At 40.4% G+C, this 26,283-nt stretch overlaps 1 protein-coding gene across 1 annotated transcript in view; it reads right to left on the minus strand.

Moving 5' to 3' along the window:
• Positions 1 to 26,283, minus strand: part of cacna2d3a (calcium channel, voltage-dependent, alpha 2/delta subunit 3a) — a 152,512-nt gene that overhangs the window by 80,221 nt on the left and 46,008 nt on the right. The window contains exons 5-13 of the mRNA XM_082187438.1: positions 24,092 to 24,254; positions 22,071 to 22,202; positions 20,096 to 20,156; positions 18,104 to 18,254; positions 17,190 to 17,264; positions 14,597 to 14,686; positions 8,885 to 8,998; positions 5,678 to 5,756; positions 2,442 to 2,575 (exon numbers count right to left, since the gene is read on the minus strand). Coding sequence (XP_082043564.1) covers positions 2,442 to 2,575; positions 5,678 to 5,756; positions 8,885 to 8,998; positions 14,597 to 14,686; positions 17,190 to 17,264; positions 18,104 to 18,254; positions 20,096 to 20,156; positions 22,071 to 22,202; positions 24,092 to 24,254 — 999 coding nt within the window. The remainder of the gene's footprint in view (positions 1 to 2,441; positions 2,576 to 5,677; positions 5,757 to 8,884; positions 8,999 to 14,596; positions 14,687 to 17,189; positions 17,265 to 18,103; positions 18,255 to 20,095; positions 20,157 to 22,070; positions 22,203 to 24,091; positions 24,255 to 26,283) is intronic.

Raw genomic sequence — 26,283 nt, forward strand, 5'->3', positions numbered from 1 at the left:
CCTTTAATGAAAAGGCTACTTAAGTGTACTTAAAGAGTACACTTTCACGAATACAAAGTTCTGTCATGAAACTCTAGTGAACTCAATTTGTTAGCGATCACGTCGTTATCTTCATAGCGCAGCTGATTGGTTTCTGATGCATTAACATCCAAAAACCAGGCATTGTTGAGAATGTTGTACATCAGCAACAGAATCTTCTGGTTTATTCAAGCCAGCCGACCAGTATATGTAAAGTAAAGAAACTATATGGTCAAGTCATCTCTTATCTCTTCCACACATGTACAAAGACTGGACTCCATAATACAGAGAAAGCAGATATACTCCAAAATACACAGATGACTGTGAAGTCGAGTATGGCAGTGTGACACAGACTACACAACACCACTGTCAATGAGAAATCAAAAGAGAATGAAAACTTGTCCAAACTGCACTGCACACAATATAGCATAAAGCAGACACACTCAATGGGTTAATGTAGAAACACCATTAAATCACAATCAGACCTTTACCTTTTGAGCCTGTGGACGCTACAAAGACAAAACACAAATTACCATCAAATGAGTGTGAACACACACACATATCACTGCTCGTCTTTACTACTGAGAGCAGTTTATTTTTCCCACAGCGTTGATTGATTCTCCAAGTTGTCGATTAATTTTCAAAGCAAAAAATGTGACCCAGGACCACAAAACCAGACATAAGGGTCAATTTCTTTAAATTAAAATGTATGCATCATCTAAAAGCGGAATAAATAAGTTTTCCATTGATGTATGGTTTGTTAGGATAGGACAATATGTGGCCGAGACACAACTATTGAAGATCTGGAATCTGAGGGTGCAAAAAAATCTAAACATTGAGAAAATCTTCTTTAAAGTTGTGCATTTACGTTGGCGATTGTGCTGCATTCACTCACACACATACATGTTTTATATATTTATGGTAGGAAATTTACTAAATATCTTCATGGAACATGATCTTTACTTAATATCCTAATGATTTTTGGCATAAAAGAAAAATCTATATTTTTGACCCGTACAATGTATTGTTGGCTATTGTCACAGATATCCCCGTGCGACTCGAGACTGGGTTTTGTGGTCCAGGGTCATGAATAGGTTATTTGTTAAATGCACTGCAGTTCGATATCACTTCAATACATTCTTTCCAAACTCTTACACAGTTTTGGTGGTTAGGCTGTCTCGAGCAGGATACTTAGGGCTTTACTAAACAGGGCAAATTAGTGTGAGACAAAGCAGAAAGCAGAAAGCTAGAGTTGATGGAAGCAGAAAGTTCTGCAGGGGATTCAATGACAATGCAATTCAACAATATTATTGATCTCCTGCATCGACACCATTATATGAGAACTGAACTGAGCTGGACGATGACATCACGGTTTTCTCCAGAGCAGCTATATATATAAATAAATAAATTAAATTAATAACTTTTTTAAAACAGAAATTAATCATCACTGAACTTACTGAAGCTGGACTGTGACACTATTTTCTTCTGGAAACAAACTTTGTTGCATTATTTTCCTGTTATCTCTGTAAAGCTGCTTTGAAACAATATGTATTGTAAAAAGCACTATATAAATAAAGGAGACTTGACTTGATTGCGCGAATTAAAGTTCAATATAGCCAGCAGCCATATCACCCTGAAGCCCAAGACTGGTTGCCCACAGAAGCTCAGCAGGGTTGAGCCTGGTCAGTTCCTGGATGGGAGACTCCTGGGAAAATTGTGTTTCTGCTGGAAGAGGTGTTAGCGAGGCCAGTAGGGGACGCTCACCCTGTGGTCTGTGTGGGTCCTAACGCCCCAGTAAAGTGACGGGGACACTATAGTGTCAAAGAGCAACGTCCTTCTCTGTGGTCATTAAAAATCCCAGGATGTCCTTCGAAAAAGAATAGAGGTTTAACCCTGGCATCCTGGCCAGATTTGCCCATTGGCCTCTGTCCATCATGGCCTCCGAATCATCCCCATATATATACTGATTGGTTTCATCACTGTCTCCTCTCCACCAGTAAGCTGGTGTGTGCTGGGCGTTCTGGTGCCATATAAATGTAACAAATTATTAATTATTAAAGAACAGATGCAGTTATGTGGTTAAGACATGCTTTTTACAAGTGTTAAATAATGCCGCAAATACCAGTAAACTGACCACCACAAAATTAGTAAATCACCTTGTGTGATAGTAGTTCTACAAATAGGAGCATCTTTTGTATGAAAACCTGGAAATCCTCCATGATAAAAACATGTATATGTGGAATAACTGCAAATCAAACATAAACACCTGTAGTGGAATGACATTTTTAAGAGACTGCATTAATCATTTAAACCAGTACAGATATTTTAGCATGCACGATTCATTATTCTGTGTGCATGGGGTTAAAAACGATTTATACGTGGATCCCACTCACATTAAAACATCAAAATGTCAGATCACTCACAGTGTTGTCGGCGTAGGCTTCTGTCCACACCATGTCATGCTCTCGATCGATGACCTTAGGTCGGCTGAGCACATGCAGATACTCCATCACATTCTCCTGAACGTCTGCCAGTGTGGAGATCTGGGTAAAATAACCTGACAACACAGAAAACCATTACAATAATCACAAATATTCACTGATATGCGTATGCATACATGCCCTAGTGAAAATACATTTATTTCATATTATGTATACTACAAATCCATTTACTTATTTACTGACATATTGCTTGAGACTGATATAAATATTATAATTATTTGGAGTACTTCTTTATTGCACAATACACATTTCTTAATATTAAGCCTTAAATGTGTTTTAATATCACTCTTAGTAAGGATAGTATGATCTCTGTATAATATCAGTCTTTAAATGCAAAATAAGTATACTTGCAATAGTTTCACTTTAGCACTATCAAATATACTTCAGTATATTTTTAGTTGAACTTAAGCTCTATTTCTGGATAACTAACATATATTAAGTACAAAATTAGTTGTTCTAATACTAAAAGTACAATTGCATGGTATTTATATTAAGTACATAAATATGTAAATGTATTTGTAGTATACTTAGCATAAAATAAATGTATTTCAAATACATTTTGGTATATACATTTTTATTAGGGTGTGCATGCTGTAATTTGAGATTAAAAACGATTTCCAGCGGCCATTAACGTAAGCAAGAAATGTGCTGAATGAAATTGATGAAACTGATGAAATTTAGTTTAAATGCTAATTCCATGTTAACATATGAAAGCTTTAGGCAAATGTAGTGTGTGACCCAGTGCATAACACATCCTAAACACACAGCCAACCTACAGAAAGAGCCAAGCAACGCCGCACACACACAAACTACAAGATAAGCAATCAAAATATGATTATTCACAATGTATAAAAAATAATTAATACACAAGCCATGACTTTAACTTGAAGAAACACTGAACAGAGCAACTTTAGACAAGTGTAGGATCTGTTTTAACTATACACTCGTGTGGAGATCAAGATATTCGGTAACACTTTACAATAAGGTTCATTAGTTAACATTAGTTAATGTATTAACCAACATGAACTAACAATGAGCAATACATTTGTTACAGTATTTGTTCATCTTTATTAATGTTAGTTATGGAAAGCTATGGAAAACGCCATGGTTGCTAACACATCCAGTGCCCTATGCAAGACTCACAGACCCCCAACTGGCTGGGGCGGAAGGCCTGCGTAGAGGGAGTTCGAACTGCTGTTTCGTTATAAACCACGCAGTGGAACTCTTGGATAACACTGGGGAAGCATGCCTTTCCAGAGGAGAGGAACGCTGCGGAAGCCATATCCTAACATGTGGATAATACACATATGGACTGGCTGGTTAGGGGCAGTGCAACACATGGAATGTCACTGGGGTGGCTCCAGCCTGAGTAGGGGGAGGCAACACTGGACAGTGTCGGCAGAGCGGACTCTGCCAAGGGAAAGACACGGGCTCACCGCAGGGAGCTGATCGTGGAAGAATACGCATATGGGATCGCCGTAGGGATCACAACATATGGAACCCAGCCTAGCACAAGTTACACAAGCATACGAGCACTAGGCCTGGCGTCGGACACTCTGGAGGAACTCTACAGGGTTCGCCTAAGTGGGGAACTCGACTGGAGACAAAGGCGCACGTATACGCTCCATGTGGAGGGGAGTGGTGGAGCGAGCCGACACTAGAGTGGGAACTTCGGTGTTACTGGAAGCGAGCACATGGGGAGAAACTGGCTCAACACGTAGGCTATAAAACCTAGCAAACGTGTTAGGTGTCGCCCAGCCCGTAGCTCTACAGATGTCTGTCAGCGAGGCCTAATGGAGTGGCTTCTCAATGTGAGCGGGCAGGGCACCCAAGGCGATGGCATCCCCTTATCCAGTGGGCCATCCTCAGCTTGGAGACAGCCTTTCCCTTCTGGAGCTGGTCTGAGGTCTTGAGGTTTTGCGTTCTGTCCACGTACAGGCACAGAGCACGAACGGGACAGAGAAAAGCCAGGGCTGGGTCTGCCTCCTCCAGGAGAAGCACTTGCAGGTTCACCACCTGGTCCCAGAAGGGAGCGGTAGGAACCTTGGGCACGTATCTAGGCCGAGGTCTCAGGATCACATGAGAGTTAGCCGGGCCGAATTCTAGGCACGATTCGTCGACCAAAAATGCATGCAGGTCCCCTACCCTCTTGATAGAGACCAATGCAACCAGGAGTACTGTCTTAAAGGACATCATTTTTAACTCAGCTGATTCTTAACCAAAGGCTCAAAGGTAAATGGTAAATAGTAAATGGACTGCATTTATATAGCGCTTTCACAGACCTATGGCCACCAAAGCGCTTCACATATAGCCTCACATTCACCCATTCACTCACTCATTCATACACCGACAGCAGTGTCAGCCATGCAAGGCGCCATCCAGCTCGTCGGGAGCAGCTGGGGTTAGGTGTCTTGCTCATGGACACCTCGACACTTGGTTAGGTGGAACCGGGGATTGAACCTTCCGGTTTGTAGACAACCTACATGAACCACTGAGCCACTTACGCCCCAGCTCCAACCCTTCTTGCAGGAAGGAAAGCACGGCTCTGATCGAGCAAGTTCGGGGGTTCTCCTCGTGAGAAGAACACCACTCAATGAACAGGTTCCACTTCAACGCATAGAGGGCGCATCGTAGAGGGGGCTCTAGTGGAAGTGGTGATGTCAACCACCACTTGGGGTAGGTTCCCTAGAACATGGAGTTTCCAGAGGTCTGGACGCGGGTGCCATAGGGTGCCCCGTCTCTGAGAGAGCAGGTCCTCTCTCATAGGAATGGGTCAGGGAGGGGCTGTCACGAGTCTTAAAGCGAATTGCGGCACTTGTGAAGTCAAGTGAGACCACTCGGTTCCGAAGTGAAAGACAAAGGTTCAAGTACCCGCTTCAGTGTTTATACCCGCACTGCAGGGCGGGGCGCGTGATGCGATTCACACACGCCAACGTTCATTGGCTCATTCTGTAGACACGCGAAGATGATAGGGCTCCCTGAAGTGATCTCAATTACGTCATCACTTCGACGTAATGTCGAACGTGAGCGACTGTAAGGGAACTAATGTTAACTAATGAACCTTATTGTAAAGTGTTACCGGTTATTCTTTCAAAGTTCAATATTCAGCAGATAAAATGGATTACAGATCTGCATGAGTTAGAATGATCTAGACTAACCTTTATTAGCACAAGCCATCCACTTGAGATTATCAGCGAAGGCAGACTCTCGACCGATCAGGTACGGGAACACACGCACCTGCAGAGAGAGAGAGGGGAGGGAGGGAGGGAGGGAGAGAGAGAGGGGAGGGAGGGAGGGAGGGAGAGAGAGAGAGAGAGAGAGAGAGAGAGAGAGAGAGAGAGAGAGGGGAGGGAGGGAGGGAGAGAGAGAGAGAGAGAGAGAGAGAGAGGGGAGGGAGGGAGGGAGGGAGAGAGAGAGAGAGAGAGAGAGAGAGAGAGAGAGAGAGAGAGAGAGAGAGAGAGAGAGAGAGAGTGCTCAGGTCATGTTCAATCCCTCAACAGCAGATAACACACCAGCGTATAATTACTTTACTCTGTAATCTTTGAGCTTCCATAAACGTTGCCAAATGATTAAAGCTACTTTGTTCCAACGATTTGAAAACAAACAAATACATCTATGATGATTTGGAGTCAATCAGAGGTCATTGCATTAGAAATGTCAGAACGAATTTACAGTGTTTCTGCACCTCAAGTGCAACAAATGGAACTGCAAAAACCCACAGTGTTCTATAATGTTTCTTCAGCAGAAAATCAGCATATTAGAATATTTTTTGTTCATGTGACACTAAAGACTGGAGTATTGATGCTAAAAATGCAGCTTTTATCACAGGAATATATTACACTTTACTATATATTCACATAGAAAACAGCTGTTTTACATTTAATAATATTTCGCAATATTACTGTTTTTACTGTATTTTTGATCAAATAAATGCAGCAGTGAGCAGAAGAGACTTCAAAAACACTAACAAATCTTACAGACTTACTTACATCTTACTGTGTGTGTGTGTGTGTGTGTGTGTGTGTGTGTGTGTGTGTGTGTGTGTGTGTGTGTGTGTGTGTGTGTGTGTGTGTGTGTGTGTGTGCGATCTCAGAATAAACCCCTTCAGGCTGATGAAGACCTGATCCTGATCACCCTGTCGGGTTTATTCTGAGATAACAACCGGCTGGATGTACATTATCCCTTACATAACATGCAACAATAAAGTTTCAGTGGCTTAAAAAAATTAAAAAGCAAAACACACCTGATGGACATTTTTTTGCTCTTCATTTTCTATAAGTAGAGTAAAAATGTTTGCTGTATTTTTGTGAAGTTAATCAAGAAAATGACATGAACGCACCCGACGTTGACTGAACACGACTTCTCAACTCGTAAATACAAACTTCCCAGGAGGCGCCATCAGCACTGAGGGGTTTTATATTTATATTGAGGTCTTATATACATAAGTGGATTCTGAGTAACCTTAAGCATGTCTGATTTCTCAGCGCTGCAAACACCTCTGATGCTCTCCAGAGCACAAACACAGATATGCACTGGAGCATTTGCCAGTATTATTATAGTTCAGCTGCCGGTGTTCGTGCTGTCGCTGGAACAGGACCTGAGCTCTGAGACGAGCTTCTACCCCACAGTCAAACCGACTCGAGGGAAGACACCGAGGGTTTAGGGTGATATTTGGGAAGTGGCCTGTGTACCTTGACTCCTTTGGTTCAGCAGTAAAGGAACCCTGATGGATAATCAATACTGAATTTAATAATCCTTGTGGAAAATTACCTCTTCGCCTCATTTATTTCAAAATAATAGTTTGTTTTATAAGCACTCCTACTTTAGGAGTTTAGATCCAACTAGCGAGCGATCCTGAAGGGCTTGATTAGCTGGATTGTGTGTTGGATTAGGGTTGGTTTTTAATGTTGTTTTATTGTTGTGGTGTTTTTAATATGCTTTAAGACAAACCATGTGTAACTTCATAAGTTAACACCATTGCTGAGTATTTTCTCCTTAAAACTGCAGTGAACCAAACCATCGCTGGTGTTTCTGACGTCACAAACTACCGTGTAACCAATCAGATCAATGTGTGATCGTCAACGAGTGGATACCGCATATACTAAATGAGGCAAGGGTGTCGAGTTACATTCAAGATATTTTAAGGCATGAGGACCTATTCAAACTATTAAATATGTCATTTTAGTGATCAAAGATGAGTTTTAAGGGATACAATTATTGAATACTGGGGGACTTTAAAAGACGATATAAAGGTGTCATTGCATGGCAAATTGGATTAATGAAGGTTTTCATTGGTTTAATGTAGAATACAAAGAACCAATAGCAGTACAACCAATAAGAGTGAAACATTAACTCAAAGTAGCTTGTCAGTAGATTCAGACCACGAGGAAGACATTAGCCATGCCGAGCAAGAGATGCATTACCAGTGTTGCACATGAAGGGAAAAATAAGACAGAACAGAATGTGACATTACGCCCCCCTCAGAAAGGAGCGTCCTCGCGCCGTGATGAAGACAAAAGAAGAAAAATAAAAAGAGAATAAGGCGGAGGTTTAGGCGGAGGGTGTGGAGCTGGTTATGTATGGTGCTGAGGAGGAGTTGGTGGAATTGTAGACCATGGTAGATCTGACGGTGGGAGGAACCAGGGTGAAGTCCAGACAGAAGGGGCGGATGGAACACTGGGGCCGATCGGCGGAGACGGAACTATGGTGAGAGGTGGAGGAACTGGTGAAACCGAGCAGCTGACGGACAATGGCGGAACTGTAATGAGTTACTTTTTACTTTTGTGCTTTTACTTTTGTAAGGAACATTATATAGAGCCTAACCTTTATTTTAAACTGACAATCGTTTGTTTTACTGCCGTTTTCGCATTTTCCTCTATTGAATCTAGTCATGCATCAGCTCTTCTGCCACTCAGTCCGGCTGAGGGAGTGTGTTCCTGCGGGAAATGCGTAACCTCTATAGTCCGGATTCTCTTCATAACTGCTCAGCTGGATTCAGTGTTTCACCTGTGCTCTCAGAAGGTCTCTAAACGCTTTTTCATGAAGACATATTTTCAACCTTTGGAAATGTATTTAGAGTTAGAATGTTTTTAAATACCTAGAGGTTCGCAAAAACCAGAGATGGATAAAAGAGTGTAAGAGTCTTAACCCCTATTTGGAGGGCAGAGTTTCCAGACTGAATATTATTATTTGTTACATGCAAATACTGGGGAACAAGAAATGGGAACAATCTCTTATAAAATCTGTCAATCTGCAATTGAGAAAATACATAAAACTTCTGTGTGAGTCAAGAATCGTTCCTACATTTAAAGTATTCCAGTCAGTAAGATTATTTGCAAACTGGGCCTATAATAAACTCTTCTTACCTTTCTGTCGGGCCAGTTGTACGTAGCAAACACAGCGTCATACGTTTCCACGGCTCCATCCGTCACTAACATGATGGCCTGACTGCACACACTGCCTCGGCCCGTCTGATTAAACTGAACACACACACACACATATCACATCATGAGAGGTTGGGATTAATAATCAATAATAAAAGCTATCTGAGGAGGGTTTAAATACACAGGGCAGTGATGAACTAATCAAGACACAGGTGAAGAACCTAATCGGTAAATATAGCGACATATGAGAACATACTTAGTAACCGAGGAATCACAGGAAATTGTAACTTACATGACAGATATATCAGAACGAAATGAATATCAAAATAAAAGTCACTGGAAAGAAATTAACACAACACAGTGTGTGTGTGTGTATTTGTACAACTATCTTGGTGAGGACCAGTTTGAGTTTTAGACCATTGGAGTGAGGACAAAGAGAGTAAAGTGAGGACATTTTGGCCAGTCCTCAATTTCTGAGAGCCTTTAACCCCCTGGGATCGGCGGTATCGACTCAAAATACTCTGTTGATTTTGATCTTACATGTAAGTGTTATACATCATTCAAAACTGTTAAATGTCTTCTTTTATTTGTGTACACTCATAATAAAAACAAAATGTTGTGTTTTTCGTAAAATAAAGAAAAGAAAACAAGATGCGCGTTCTGCCGTCTCTCTCAATGTGAAGTTCATTCTGAAACGCGACAGAAAATGACCTGTAACTTAGCGGATGTTTGTCACACAGACATGAAACGCATGTCTATACAACGCTTGGAGTCTCTATTTTTAAAGTATGTAAATTATATAAAAAACAAATATTCTCTGTTTAAGTAATCCGTATGAAAGCAGGTCTTAATTAACTCTAATGTGAGCACGCCCACACGCGCACGAGCGATTGACATGCAAATGATCCACGCGGAGGAACGCAGACCTGTAAACGCCTCATCACCTCAAAACAAAGAATCAGAGACTTCAGTAACTTACTCCTCTCTGCTTTGAGTCGAGTTTGGAAGACTGTGTTTGTGCTCTGCTGTTTCACTTGGATTTACCTCAGAAGAATTAGAAGAACGCGATTTGAAGATGAGAAGATTTTTAAGGTAAGACATGTTAAACTGGTGGTGCCAGATTAAAATGTATGTTATGAAATGAGATTGGAGTAAAAACATGAACTAAGCCTAATATCGTACATGTATATGTATCTATAAATAGACAGAAACATGTTGAAATGTGAACTAGACTGGTAGGCAACTTTTCAGTGCTAAATGTATATACATGTTCGACACGAGGATGTTTTTATATTCTATAATAAAACACAGCATGATAAAAGTAGGCTAGTATGAGTGTATACTATGGTGAATATTATGTTTAGAACTGTGTTTACTGTTAAATACTGTGTTTGTGGATATCTGCTCAAACGTAGATGTAAAATATGGTAAAAATAATTAGTTTAATAGTTTTGAGCGGCTTGATAACTTCAGTAAATGTTCTCTGCACGCGTTTGAAAAGCAAAACGCGCCAAACAATAGGCTTCTTTTTTTTTTTTACTCCAAATGTTTATTTTCGTTATGACATTATGAAATGAGATTAAAGTAACACATGATAATCAATATATTTTTCTCTAGTGCAGTGTTACTGAAGTGTTCCTTTTTAACGATTTATAGGCTATTGTTATTATTATTGTATGCAGCACAGCACATAGCATATATATACACTCACCTAAAGGATTATTAGGAACACCAGTTCAATTTCTCATTAATGCAATCATCTAATCAACCAATCACATGGCAGTTGCTTCAATGCATTTAGGGGTGTGGTTAGGGATGGGTATCGTTAAGGTTTTAACGGTATTACTACTCTTACCGATACTCCTTATCGATCCGGTACTTTAACGGTATTCTTATCGGTTCTTTTTGTTATATTAAAAAAGGGGAAAAAATGATTTAGAACATAATTAATATTGCTTTATATTTTGAAATGTAAAAATAAATATCTATAGCAAAAGAAAAAGCAATGCTTTAACAAAACAAATAAAACATGTATGTTATGCAGAAGGGTGCAGGCTTTGGTGTTTTATATAGACAGACAGGACGCCAAAAACAAAGTACAAACACATGGTCAAAAAAAAAAGAAAAAGTATACAATAAAACAAATATACAAATTATATACCCAGTGCTTTAATTTCAGTAATGTCCACTGACATTACTGTTCAGGAGTAATATGGGTTAAAAAGACATCTAATAAAGTCAGATGTAAAATAACACTGCATAGTTTATCATAGATAGATTAAAGCTTATATCATTCAAGAGCTGTGACTGATTTTCTCTTTGCCTTTTGTTGTTTGATTCACATTAATGGAGCAATCGTCAGCAGGATTATTAGACTGCTGCCTCTTTAAGACCAAATGCAGATCTAATCATTATTAAGCCTCATATTTTCTCCCAACTATTTATGCCGATTTAAGACATAAACTGTATTTAAGTGAATAAACTGTTTAAGTGAATCTCCAAGACGGCCATTTTGACATATTTGTGTATTTGATCATTTAAATGCGCACACGAAGCCCAAAATATACGTTGTTTGTCTCGTTGCGGTGTGTTTCGGAGCGCGCGCCGCCTTTGGAACAGCGTCTATTGCGTCAATTTTGGTACTTTTAATAGCCTTTTATTATCAAACGCGTCCCGCAGTTTAGCACCAGTAGGCTATAGACTACATTTTACAACAATCACCGATCGTGCAGATTCTGACGTTACGTTTGGGTTTTAGGGAGAAATGACAGCGCATCGCTCTGTGAAGGGAAGGAAGTTGCGCTGGAGAGAATGTGGCTTTAGTTTTTAATGGTTACACCTCAAATATCTTCTTTTTTATAATCATTGGAAGCCAAAATCTAAATCTAAAATAAAATTAGTTTAATATCAAAGATCTAAAGTGTAACCTTTTGAATGTTCTGTTCTCATCGTCACTCATTAAGCAGGGCTGTTGTGTTGTGCGCGCCGTGGCTTTGCGTGAAAGATCGCTCTCTCTCTCTCACACACACACACACACACACACACACACACACACACACACACACACACACACACACACACACACACACACACACACTCTCTCTTTAGCAAAAATGCATCACAGACAAATGGTTCAATATTATTATATATAGAAGTGGCTGGCGAGATTAAATTCGCAAGATAATAATTTCTTAATAGCAATAATAAATAGCACGTGTACTTTCATAATTTCTCCAGTACCGACAGCAGAACCGATAACGTCCGAGCTTAACGATCCAGCGGTCTTTCAAAATTCAGCACCGGGGCCGTTTAATACCGGGTTTCGGTACCTATCCCTAGGTGTGGTCCTGGTCAAGACAATCTCCTGAACTCCAAACTGAATGTCAGAATGGGAAAGAAAGGTGATTTAAGCAATTTTGAGCGTGGCATGGTTGTTGGTGCCAGACGGGCCGGTCTGAGTATTTCACAATCTGCTCAGTTACTGGGATTTTCACGCACAACCATTTCTAGGGTTTACAAAGAATGGTGTGAAAAGTGAAAAACATCCAGTATGCGGCAGTCCTGTGGGTGAAAATGCCTTGTTGATGCTAGAGGTCAGAGGAGAATGGGCCGACTGATTCAAGCTGATAGAAGAGCAACTTTGACTGAAATAACCACTCGTTACAACCGAGGTATGCAGCAAAGCATTTGTGAAGCCACAACACGCACAACCTTGAGGCGGATGGGCTACAACAGCAGAAGACCCCACCGGGTACCACTCATCTCCACTACAAATAGGAAAAAGAGGCTACAATTTGCACGAGCTCACCAAAATTGGACAGTTGAAGACTGGAAAAATGTTGCCTGGTCTGATGAGTCTCGATTTCTGTTGAGACATTCAGATGGTAGAGTCAGAATTTGGCGTAAACAGAATGAGAACATGGATCCATCATGCCTTGTTACCACTGTGCAGGCTGGTGGTGGTGGTGTAATGGTATGGGGGATGTTTTCTTGGCACACTTTAGGCCCCTTAGTGCCAATTGGGCATCGTTTAAATGCCACGGCCTACCTGAGCATTGTTTCTGACCATGTCCATCCCTTTATGACCACCATGTACCCATCCTCTGATGGCTACTTCCAGCAGGATAATGCACCATGTCACAAAGCTCGAATCATTTCAAATTGGTTTCTTGAACATGACAATGAGTTCACTGTACTAAAATGGCCCCCACAGTCACCAGATCTCAACCCAATAGAGCATCTTTGGGATGTGGTGGAACGGGAGCTTCGTGCCCTGGATGTGCATCCCACAAATCTCCATCAACTGCAAGATGCTATCCTATCAATATGGGCCAACATTTCTAAAGAATGCTTTCAGCACCTTGTTGAATCAATGCCACGTAGAATTAAGGCAGTTCTGAAGGCGAAAGGGGGTCAAACACAGTATTAGTATGGTGTTCCTAATAATCCTTTAGGTGAGTGTATATGTGTCTGTGTGTGGGGGGGAGGGTGTATTCTGTACATTTTAAAAAACAATTTTAACCTGAAAAATCTAAAATGTATTCCCCAAATCGTGCAGCCCTATAGTTTCTCTTGATATCAGTATGTTCACAGCGGGGGGGGGGGGTTTCAGGGACCAGATGCCCCACTGATGAGTCCTGCTGACTTCAACATTAGTCTCTGTATAAGTCCAACATAACTCCAACATAAGTCTCCGTACAAGAACATGGTAAAGTGAAAAATCAAACACCATGGAAATGAGAGGTATGTACTATGTTTCAGGAATGGCACAAAGGTGTGTGACTGGTTAAGTCTTTGTCTTTAGTTCAGTGTGTTAAATAATGTGCTTTTTTTGTCATTTGTTGTGTATCTTTGGATTATGTTGTGTTCTAAATAAATCCAAACAATCAAAAAGCCATTCTTTGTGCAAGGTTGCTCAGAATGATAGGGTCTGATAGCACCTGATAGGGCTATTAGGGGGAGGGTCTTTGTCCTTCTCAGGTGTGAAACACATCAATATTCATGACGTGTTCACACCTCTTCGCATAAAGCTTTCTCACACAAAACATGTCTTGCAAATTTTAAATCAATATATTGTCTTATCTGAATGAGCAGTCAGGATGATTTTCACATAGTTTTGGACCAAATATTCTAGTCTACGTCATACAAATTTCAAAAGTCTTGTGAAGAAATAATCAGTATGGGTTTCATGGCCTTATTTCAGTGACATTTTTTTTTTTTTTTTAAACCACGCATAAATGTCATTATCTCAAAACTACAAACTTTTACATACATGCTGCTGACATATTATTGTAGCAGAGTGTGTGCTAAATACAGTGTAATCAGACTTTAGCCATGAAAATGTCACAAGTAACAGAAATAAGCACAAATGTCAGAGCATGTCAGAACACCTCCAGGCCCCAGAGAACACCTCAGGCCCCAGAGGATTAAAGGCCTGTTTGAGGGTCAAGACTTAGTTTTAGGGATAAGGTTATAATGAGGTTAAGAGTAGGTTTAGGGTCAGGGGTCGGGTTAGGCACTTACAGTAGTTGTGATAGGTAAGGTTAGGGTAAGCGGCTAGAGATTGCATTGTGTCAATGAATGTCCTCATAAAGATAGAAGTACAAGAATGTGTGTGTGTGTGTGTGTGTGTGTGTGTGTGTGTGTGTGTGTGTGTGTGTGTGTGTGTGTGTGTGTGTGTGTGTGTATGCTCACATTACTGAGGAGTTCGAAGGCCTCAGTCAGAGCCAGGTCCAGCATGCCTATACCTTTGGCGAAGAGCTTATCAAGACGCTGACGGAAATGCTGAGGAGAAAAACACAAAATACAACCTTACCATAAGAAACGTAAGGTTGCAACCTTGTTTCAGATAAGACTTGGTCTAGCAACATTTCAAATTCATAAAAAAAAATAAAAATTGGTTAGAAAAACATCTGGACAGACACTAAAATAGTTCAAACTCTGGTTTTCATTTGACTTTTAATATGCAATATGACTTTCAATATGGGGACATTTAATATTCAACAATATTATTGCTCTGCCTGCATTGACACCATTATATGAGAACTGAACTGAGCTGGATGATGACATCACGGTTTTCTCCAGAGCAGCTATATATAAATGAACTAAATTAATAACTTTTTTACAACCGAAATTAATCATCACTGAACTTACTTAAGCTGGACTGTGACGCTATTTTCTTCTGGAAACAAATTTTGTTGCATTATTTTCCTGTTATCTCTGTAAAGCTGCTTTGAAACAATCTGTATTGTAAAAAGCGCTATATAACTAAAGAAGACTTGAGTTGACCAAATTGATGTTATGGATATCCTGCATCAACAGTAAAAGCCCATTTTATCCAGACAAGATTCAAAGTAAAAAAATCGGGCCTCGAGCCTGGGAAGAGTTCGGTGAGGCCATCAAGAATGACTAGCGGTTGGCCTCGAAGAGATTCTGGCAAACCGTCCGGCACCTCAGGAGAGGGAAGCAGTGCCCTACCAACACCGTTTACAGTGGAGGTGGGCAGCTGTTGACCTCAACTGGGGATGTCGTCGGACGGTGGAAGGAATACTTCAAGGATCTCCTCAATCCCTCAATCAGTCTTCCATTGAGGAAGCAGAGGCCGAGGGCTCGGAGGTGGACTCATCCATCACCCAAGCTGAAGTCATCGAGGTAGTCAAGAAGCTCCTTGGTGGCAAGGCACCGGGGGTGAATGAGATCCGCCCTGAGTACCTGAGTCAAGTCTCTGGATGTTGTGGGGCTGTCTTGGCTGACACGCCTCTGCAACATCGCGTGGCGGTCGGGGACAGTACCTTTGGACTGGCAGACCGGGGTGGTGGTCCCTCTTTTTAAGAAGGGGGACCGGAGGGTGTGTTCCAACTATAGGGGAATCACACTTCTCAGCCTCCCTGGGAAGGTCTATGCCAGGGTACTGGAGAGGAGAATGCAGCCGATAGTAGAACCTCGGATTCAGGAGGAACTGTGCGATTTTCATCCCGGTCGTGGAACACTAGACCAGCTCTATACCCTCTCCAGGGTGCTGGAGGGTTCATGGGAGTTTGCCAAACCAATCCACATGTGCTTTGTGGATTTACATTACATTTGCATTTACATTTATGCATTTGGCAGACACTTTTATCCAAAGCGACTTACATTGCATTTCAAGGTACACATTTACATTCTTATCAGTTCTTTCTTTCCCTGGGAATTGAACCCATGAACTTGACGTTGCAAGCACCAACACTCTACTGTTTGAGCTACAGGATTTGGAGAAGGCATTCGACTGTGTTCCTCGCGGCGTCCTGTGGAGGGTGCTCTGGGAGTATGGGGTCCGGGGCCCTTTACTAAGGGCTATCTGGTCCCTGTACGACCGGAGCAGGAGCTTGGTTCGCATTGCCGGCAGTAAGTCAGACTTGTTCCCAGTGCATGTTGGACTCCGGCAGGGCTGCCCTGTTCGGTTCTGTTCATAATTTAATAAGCCAGGGTCCGGAGGGTGTCAGGTTTGGGGACCACACGATTTCGCCTCTGCTTTTTGCGGATGATGTTGCCGTGTTGGCCCCATCAGACCTGGACCTACAGCATGCACTGGGACGGTTTGCAGCCGAGTGTGAAGCGGCTGGGATGAGAATCAGCCCCTCCAAATCCGAGGCCATGGTTCTCAGTTGGAAAAGGGTGGCTTGCCCACTTCAGGTTGGTGGATGTTCCGGATGCCTCCTGGACGCCTTCCCGGGAAGGTGTTCCATCCCACCGGGAGGAGACCCCGGGAAAGACCTAGGACATGCTGGAGGGATTATGTCTCCCGGCTGGTCTGGGAACGACTCTGTGTCCACCCAGAAGACCTGGAGGAAGAGTCTAGGGAGAGGGAAGTCTGGGCATCTCTGCTTAGACTGCTGGCCCCGCGACCTGGCCCCGGATAAGTGGAAGATGATGATGATGATGATGATGATGATGAATATTCAAAGTGCTGCTTATAGGCTCAAAGTGAACAATAAAAATGGATGTGAGTAGTTTGTCTTCCAGCCTCCAGCTGGTTCTGGTTCTCTGGTATCGAGCTTGTGTTTCCCTCTGGTCTCGGGTCATCAGTCTGCCTATAGTTCTGACCCTGGACTCTCTCTCTCCTGCTTCTTCTGTCCTTGTACGCCCGTAAACTTGAACTGAGTTTATTATGCCTTTCCAGTCATGGGCTTCAGAAAAGCTATTTTAAGTTTATCCCATTATTGATTCCTCTTTTACCAAACCTGACACTAACAAGCCGGCCAAAAACAATTATTTATGGTTTATATACAGGTATAGCAGAAAATGCACTTACATTTTTGTTGGTAATGTCAGCCTGAACCAATGTTCCATTCAGACACGGCTCCACATAATGCAGCTCCTCGTTGTACTGACACACACAAAACATATGCATTGTGGGTAATGTTCCACAGAGGACTTTTAACTTAACCCTCATCCTTCCTTCACGTTTTGTAACAAATCCTTCCCTTGCGGGTCAAAATGACCCGAAGCCCTAAAATTATACTTAACTTTTTTTTCTCTTATTTTAATTCCTTTTGATAATATTTTTTCAATTTTTAATGAATTTTTTTTGTGGAGATTTTAGTTACTTTTTTATTTTATTTACCTTTAAACGACTAGATTTAATCAATAAATAATCAATAAATTAGTAATTTAAGGACATTCCTCACATTCTTTCAACTTAAATTCAAAATAACTCACAATTTCATGCATAACCCTTTTAATTCAGCTCAAAATGTCTTACATTGGGAGTCTTTGCCGACCTCTTATGGAAAATAAATAATATAAGATGATATTTCATGACTCTAGATGGCCTTATAGCTCAATATGGAGCAAATGAGCTGTTCCACTGGGTCCTAAAGTCAGGTCCCTTCAGTATGCGTTCAGATACACATGTAGACAATGTAGACATTTTTTGGTAAAGTTTTAGCATTTTTAGTTTGAATTTTTTTAATGTTTAGGTTTTTCTATGTGTACTGAAGCATTCCTCGCATTCCATTCATTCCTAAGGGGGTCAAATTGACCCGCGAGTGTTCAAGTGTGACAAAAGTCATGGGGTCTTGCCGTCTTGGACCCCTCTGATGAACACTCAATTTAAAAAAAATAAATAAAAATAAATGTCCGGGTCAAAGTTACCTGAGGGAAGGTTAATACTGATATTGTGATAAAATGCTACTACTATGATATTTGATATTGATCTAAACTCACAGCAATAATGTTGAAAAAGTCATCATCCCCGAGTGTATCCAGTATGGAGGAGACGGTCTGTCTCGCGATGGTCAGCCGTAGCCCCTTCATACTGCCACTCACATCCACCAAGATCACCACATCTTTAGGAGACGTCGCTGCCTGGATATACCTGCAAGACAAGAGATGTTACGAGCGTACGATATGAGAATTATGTTGACAATCTTAAGCCACGTTTCCATTTCAGATTTGTGCAAACCTTATGTGATATTTTCTAAATGTCGATATAAAACTATTGCGAAATGACAGCGTTTACATTAACCAATGTTATGCGACTGAAACAATATTTTTTTCCAATAAGTCCAATAAGTCATTCCAACAATTATGGCAACGGATGTTAGTCGGTTTACGTATATCTCAGCCACTGCACTAGCCATTATTATTAACTGAAGGAGACGTAGGCGTGTTTTCCAAGCATTAACGGCAAGGAAAGACCCTTATACTGGGAGCGGCACATATGAGGTGTTTCTGGGAGTTTCTCCCTCATATCTGCTTTCAGGTCTTGACTGTGATATTTCTTAGTGGTTTAGGATCCAGTATTCCCGTAATGCTTTTGTCTTTTATGAGTTTAATAAACTCTGTCTCTTCTTCTGTCCAAACACACCGCGCCATCTACGTCAGATGACCTGTAAATGCGCAAAAACTGTTTCCATTGCAGTATAAAATATAATTTTTCCGAACTGCCTGAAAAACCTCCTGATGCGAGCGGAAAAACCTTTTTGCGATATATTGGAGTTTTTGCAAAATTGACGTTTCCATTGGACATATTTTCAATTCCAAATTTCAATTTGCGCAATTTGAAGGGTAATGAAGACGCGGCTTTAGTTGGAATAAGTAAAAATTTCATTAAATGTAAAAAAAAACATGAATTGACACTTTAGCAGCTTTTCCACCGTTGGGCTCAGTGGTTCTAAGAACAGTAAGGAATAGTTCCAGTTATATTTCCAGTTGAGCCTGGTACGGTACGGCACGATTACAAACCGTTCTCAGCCTGGAATCCTCGCACGGTTGGCTAACCGTGTTGAATCGCGCTGGTAGAGTGTGTAGTAACTTCGCCACTCAGGATTGGTCTAGCCAAAGGTCCTTGCACACTGAGTCCGAAAATTTCGTACGTTAAAAAATAAATACGACCTCACGTTGAGTCAATCATGTCTACACACTGCCTCCGAAATTTTCGTCCGTCATAAAATAATTCAGATCGGGTTCAATATTCTCTGTTTTTCGCATTCATAAGCAAGCATTTGGTGTTTTGACAGTTCAGAGCCACCGTACAAGCCAAAAGCCAGACCTGTTCAGGATCAATTGGTTCACGGAAATTGGTGGTCTTGTTTTTAATGTGTCTCCAGTATCGCTAGCAAAGCATCAAACTGAGCCTCTGACATCCTGAAGAAAACTTTGAATCTCTCGGGATAATCCCGCAGCGAACTCTCCTTCCTCTCTATGCAATCTCAGGATTGTTGGATGGACCAATATTTCCTCTTTTTCCCCCTCTTTTTAAGAAGAGAGAGGACAAAAAAATCCTTCTCACTGCTTGAAGACTCCATTTTGTATTGTTTTGTGTTGAATTGTGTTATAATTTTTAGGATGACGAATACGAAAAAACGCACACAAAAATGTTGGACTCAGTGTGCAAGGACCTTAACAGTTGCTCTGTAGCTGCCCAAGCATGCTCTTTGAGCGAAGTTAATAATAAAACTATAAGAAATATCGGATCATCCTCCAAGTCCATGACCAAGGCAACGACTGATGCATGTATTACATTCCAAAGAGCTCCGTTATCAAAATGAAACCATATTTGTACCGGCTGGGCCAGATCGAGAACAGTTTGGCCCGAGAGTGGAAAAGCGGCTTTTGTTACAATCAATTTAAATCCATAAGTCTTTTTATGGATAAGAGGTATACATCAGCTTGATGTTAACAGGTTTCAAAAGGTGAGGGCAAAAAATAACTTACCATTTCCGATTTCGACAGTCAAATTCTAGAACGCCATGTTCATCAGGTGTCCACTTTATACCTGTGAAGTTAGAGGATTGTCTAAGTTAGCTTATTATCCTACTGATACATACGACTGCAAGGTATGCCCTTCCTCTGAGCTTACCGACTGCACTTGCCCAAAGGAGAAATAAACAAGAGTAGTGGACAGAACACTGTCTCCCATAATACAAACCTCTTGACTTTACCGTCCATGAACCAGAAGCAATATCAATCATAATCTGAATCTACTTCCTGACTCGTTACTTGACTGAACTGATGAGAGTCAAATGTCAGCAAAAGGAAAACTTAATGCATTTAATTCTGTGATTCTAACTGGACTGTACCTGTATAAAGATCTAGGCTGGTAAGAGAAAGTGCCATTTATCAATGTGAAGGTACAGTACACCCAAAAATGAACATTTTGTCATCATTTACTCAACTTAATGTTCAAAATCAATGTGATTTTCTCTCTTGTGCAAAAGAAGATATTTAAAAATAAATATGTCTCAATGAAAAAAGCAATATTTTCTGTTCACATTAGAAAGTCGTACAAGTGTGACAGTAAATCAGGCTACTGCCACTGTAAGTAGAAGGAAGGGCAACGGAGCCGATGATTGGGGGATTCTTGACGAACCCTCGTCTGTAGGAAAAGCTGCTCGTTTTTTAAGCGGGTGTAAATTGTTTGGCCGGTGGAGAAAGTTCAATCCTCTCTTCAATACTTTTATCTTTATTATGATTATTTTCTGTTTATGTTTCAAAATGTCTTGCATTTAAAAATGTAAATAATAAAAAAATTAAAATTTGAATGTAATTTGCAGTTACATCAGAAAAAGTAATGTGATTACATAATGTGCGTTACATTTAATGCATTACTTTACTCGTGACATCAAAAAAGTAATCTGATTACGTAATGCACGTTACTTGTAATGTGTTACTTGTTACATCACGTTCAACACAAACGAGAACCGGCAAAGGACTGAACAGAACAGGGAGTATAAATACACAGGAGGAAACTAACTAGACACAGGTGTAGAAGGTAAACTAATCCGGGACTAACGAGCAATATATGATATCATGGTGACAGTTACATTTAATGCATTACTTTTCTCTTTATATCAACAAAGTAATCTGATAAATGAATCCATGTTACTTGTAATGCATTACTTTACTCGTGGCAAACTCAAAACGTAATCCATACTAATTTGTTGCTAAACTCCTGGGCTCAAACATTCAGGAAAAAATGTTGAATGATTATAATGGGAGCATTCAACTATCCTTGTGTTCCCTGAGTTCTGTTTTCATGCTGCACATCACAAGTCATTTGCACAGAAGCTGAAACAGTTCTACGTCAGACAGAGACATGTCCTGCACTGCACGATTCTGAGATGTCTGATGCCTTCTCCTTTTGATGGAAAGGAGGATTATCAATGCTGATCATCAGCTGTTATTAAGCAATTAGCACTGTCTATTAGTGTGGATTATTACTTTAACTGGCAGATATTGATCTATGAGACACTGGCACATCGCTAATAAGGACCAATTATTTCCACAGACACGAGGGAGAAAATAAAGCAGAGTACATTTAGAGTATGTAAAGGTAAATGTGATCACGCCTCTATAGCTTCCGTGTTGTTGCTCCCCAACATAACCATATTCTACACTTCTCTCTCTGATGGATGTCAATGAAACAGTGTCACGAAGAATCCGGTCTCCGCTGAACTGATGAATCACGTGTACCTCTACATACTAGCATTACATCCGAGCAATGAGACTCCCCATGTGCAAGGGTTACTTATCTTTAATCACACTAGACATTCTAAGGTAAAAATATAAAGCATTTGCAAAGTACATAATCAAAACCTTGAAATCTTATCAGGTAAAATGAAGCATTTTCCAAACTCTGCATGAACCCTGCCAGCCTATGAGAAACAAACAGCAACAACAACAACCTCACCTGGATACTGTCTGAAGAAACCTTTGGCGCTACCAAAGTACTGCCATATGAGAGAAGGGTCTCTATTAAAGTTGTCCACAAACACCGTGTTGAGCGCCTCTGACCAGTACACCCCATTCATTATGGCTGAGTCTGCAACAGAAGTCAGAATTATTGGTTTGTACATTTTTAACAGTGAATACAGTATTATGAAATCACAGTAAATTGTGGCGTGTTGATATCTGGGAGCTGCTGTCCAGTCGGTTATGGAACATACATGCAGTGTCTCATGGAGCGGCCAAGACTGAACAGGAGATTCCTCAGAGACAGGAATAATATACATATAAAACAATTAGTTCTGGTCCTCGAATCTGATTGGACGAGAGGTCTTCCGAGAGTGCTGATATTCCACCAGTATTAGTATTAGCCATAAGGCCACGGGAGAGGATTTATGAACAACAGTGAAGCGACTCAGCTGATGCTGTAAGTCATGAGATACAGTAATTTACAAATCATCTAATACTATTAAAAATGAAGTGTCCTAATAATGTTATTTTTGGTTAATCAGCCTACTAAGAGATTATTAACTACAACTCTTCATTTTGTTATATAAATGTGTCTTTAAAATGGATAGATTTATAGAACTGATCTGAGATCAGATAAATATCCATACAGACCATAAACCACATAGACGCTGGTTCATTGGTTCACTGAGATCGCCCCCTAGTGGCAGACCATTGAAATTTCAAAACTTTTCATAATGAAGCCTTGTTTACTGAAATCACGTGGCTTTGGCCGTTTGATACACGCTCTGAATCACTCATTCATAACCAATGATTTACAAAGGCTTCGAAGCTTCACGAAGCAGTGTTTCCAAAGCATCCCTTCAGGTTACACTGTTGTGCCAGTAGGTGGCGGTCTTCATTAGTGACTTTCATTCAACCAATTCATTCAAAAATGCTGATTCATTCTGGAACGAAACCAGGTGTTGGAATTATTTGAACTCTGAACACCACCTTCATGGCTAAATCAATGTTAATAATGCTAAAGCTGACTCTGCACTTCATGGGAATCAGTGCATTGGCCAGTTTATTTTGGAAAACTGTAAAAAAGAAAACATTCTGTGCTCACTTTGTCTTCTGAAGTAAGCGATCAGATTGCTTCCTCTCAATTGCTAAACAATAAAAAGTCATTGAATCTACACAAATCATATTACATCATTTTTATTGTTAAAAGAGCAAAATAAAACAGGAAAATTAGCAGTTTGACTTTGATTTATTGTACCATGCTAACTCCGATCCCAAGGCCTTGTGGGTAACCGACCCTATCTGCAAAATCTGAAACAACAGCTCAAATTCTACATCAGTATTATACGATTACCATTGTGGAATTAGTTAAGGCAAAGAGACCATTATAACACTAACACAACACTAATGTGGTGGACTAGCTCAAGAATGGATTTTGTTCAATTTTAACCAAATAATCTTCAGTTCTGCAGCTTTAAAGTGCAATACAAATAAACCCCAAAGCAAATACTCTCACACACAATTATTAATATTCCCTAGCTGAGCAGTCCATTGATAAAAGTCCTTCATTTTTCTACAATTAAGCATCTGTCTTACCCTGGAGTGTGTTTTGCATACAAGGAGAGAGGGATAGCTCTAGCAGAATCGTGAATAAACTGGTGCTTATCCACAAAGTGAAGCAAATAATCCTTCAGTGTAAATGGAGCAATGCATTCTGGGTTCCATTGGGGACTCCTTATGCTTGTTATATCTTTCTTCCTTCTGATGTTACATTTACAGTGAATATAGACCTTTCATTGAGAAGATTTATATTAATTATATTAGTAATTTATACAGTAGAAACACATGATCACAAACAGTGGAACATTCCAGTATTGTTATATGAAATATCAGCAGTATTTGAACATTGCTTGGCCAATCAAATTAGGGGACTGGAACTAACTACTGAATAAATGTGTATATAACCCTATAGCATCTCACACATTGCCATCTTGGAGTGAGAGATGCTGATCATACCTTTGTTGTACATGTTGGTGGGCACCTGGACGACACTGAGGCTGAGGTTCACGGACAGATTATTGAAGTGTTCATTCGGCTGCAGGATGAACTCTCCACCCAGCTCCACGCTCTTGCCCTCTTCATCCATCTCGTTGATCAACACTGCGTTAAAGTACTCGTACTGTCAGGAGAGAGAGAGACAGGTATGATGAGGGTGAGGTCATGACAAATGGTGATCCAGCTCAAAAAAACGATGCAGAAATATGGCTTTAGTTGTGATACTCAGCTGAATACTGTCTAATCATCATTATTGACAAAATTGTGAATGCCACACTCTAAAATCTCTTGGGTTATTTTTTCTACCCAATTCCTACTTTTTTTGTGTGTGTGTGTTTTTGTGTGTGTGTGTTTTTGTGTGTGTGTGTGTGTGTGTGTGTGTGTGTGTGTGTGTGTGTGTGTGTGTTTTTGTGTGTGTGTGTGTGTGTGTGTGTGTGTGTGTGTGTGTGTGTGTGTGTGTGTGTGTGTGTGTGTGTGTGTGTGTGTGTGTGTGTGTGTGTGTGTGTGTGTGTGTGTGTTTGGGTAGTTTTTGTATTATCCTGGGTCAAACGTAACAATCCCGTGTTTGGGTAGTGTTTATGTTACCCAGATCCTGGGTAAGATATAATAACCCAGTGGTTGAGTTTAATTTTTATTTCTAATATTTGTTAAACGAGCTTAAAGGTCCCATGACATGGATTCTTTTATTATTTTATAATGTTTCCTGGGGTGCCCTTTTAATGTTAGTATGTTTTTAAGATAAAAAATTGTAATCATTTAGAAATAAAAGGCATATTAACTAGCCTGATTTCATCCTCTGATTTGAACGCTCTGTTTGAAGGGGCGTGTCTGCTGTGAGACTTCCGTGTAAACGCCCACTGCTGTGATTGGCTGCTGTGAGACTTCAGTGTAAATGTCCACTGCTGTGATTGGCTGACATGCTTGCATATGAAATAACTAGCATTACATGTGGAACTCTCTCGAAAACTTTTACTATTACAGCTATTATACGTTTTTACTATTCCAGCTATCGGGATTAACGAATCGTGAGAAGTTTTTTAAGTATTTAGATCTATTCCCATCACATAAAAGGTTGCAGTGATGAGCATTGAGCAGATGACAGCCCGTTGATCACGTGAATGAAGATCTTATCATTGCAACGCAGTTTCTGCTCTCTCACTAATGCACCAATGCACACATGAGGTAAGTACAGTAAGAGCTTCGTTGTGCAGTGTAACAGCGTCATTGATTTCATAACGAGTTTTGGCAAGTGTCCAGATAAACTCGCGCTGTGTGATTGACAGCTTGGGCGATTGGAAAGGGATTGTTCTTTGATCGCTTTCTGTATATATTTTAATCACAGTTTAAGTAAGATTATTTTCATCCTACTAAGAGAAACGACGTGAAGTTGATCGTTTAGTCACTGGCTTGATTTACTGATGCATACACAGTATTGAATGACTTTGAGAGAAAGATTATCTGTCTGAACTTGAACAATTACACATCAGAAATGCACATAACCCACTGGTTCTTCAGAGGCTCAGATGAAGGAACTAAAACAATACCTTTGTGTTCATTTGTACATCCAAACACTGAGCAACTGCCATGATCCGCTCGTTTGCAAGTCATGATGTTTCTCGAGGAGAAACCAATAAAAGGAGGTGACCTTTCCACTTATGACGACATAAGGGGAAGATTTCTAGATTTGCCTGTCTGAGCTTTCATTTTCTCAAAAATACCCAGGGCTTGGTTTACACCCATCAAAACGTCTAGCCACTGGGGTACCATAGGCAGGCTAGGGGAACTCATATTAATGTTAAAAAACCTCATAGTCAAATTTTCATGTCATGGGACCTTTAAACGTATGCAATAGGTATTCAAAACTAAAATGCTATAAAATATGCTATACTGTAAAATATGATCAAAAATAAAGGAATTACCTTTTTTTTTTTTTTAAAGGTTAATCTGTAAACATGAATTCATGCATGAAGTAAAAAATAAATAAATAAAAACAAGAAATGAATCAACCCAGTATGCTGGGTTAAATTAACAACCCAATTTTTTCTGTCCTATATTTCCCCAGCCCTTGGGTTGAGAATAATCCAGTGTTTTTAGAGAGCATTCATGCTAATATGAGTCTGTTAATTTGAGACCGTTGGGAACATCCCGAGGAT

Source organism: Leuciscus leuciscus, assembly GCF_965113295.1.
Source record: "Leuciscus leuciscus genome assembly, chromosome: 13".
Classification (NCBI taxonomy): Eukaryota; Metazoa; Chordata; class Actinopteri; order Cypriniformes; family Leuciscidae; genus Leuciscus; species Leuciscus leuciscus.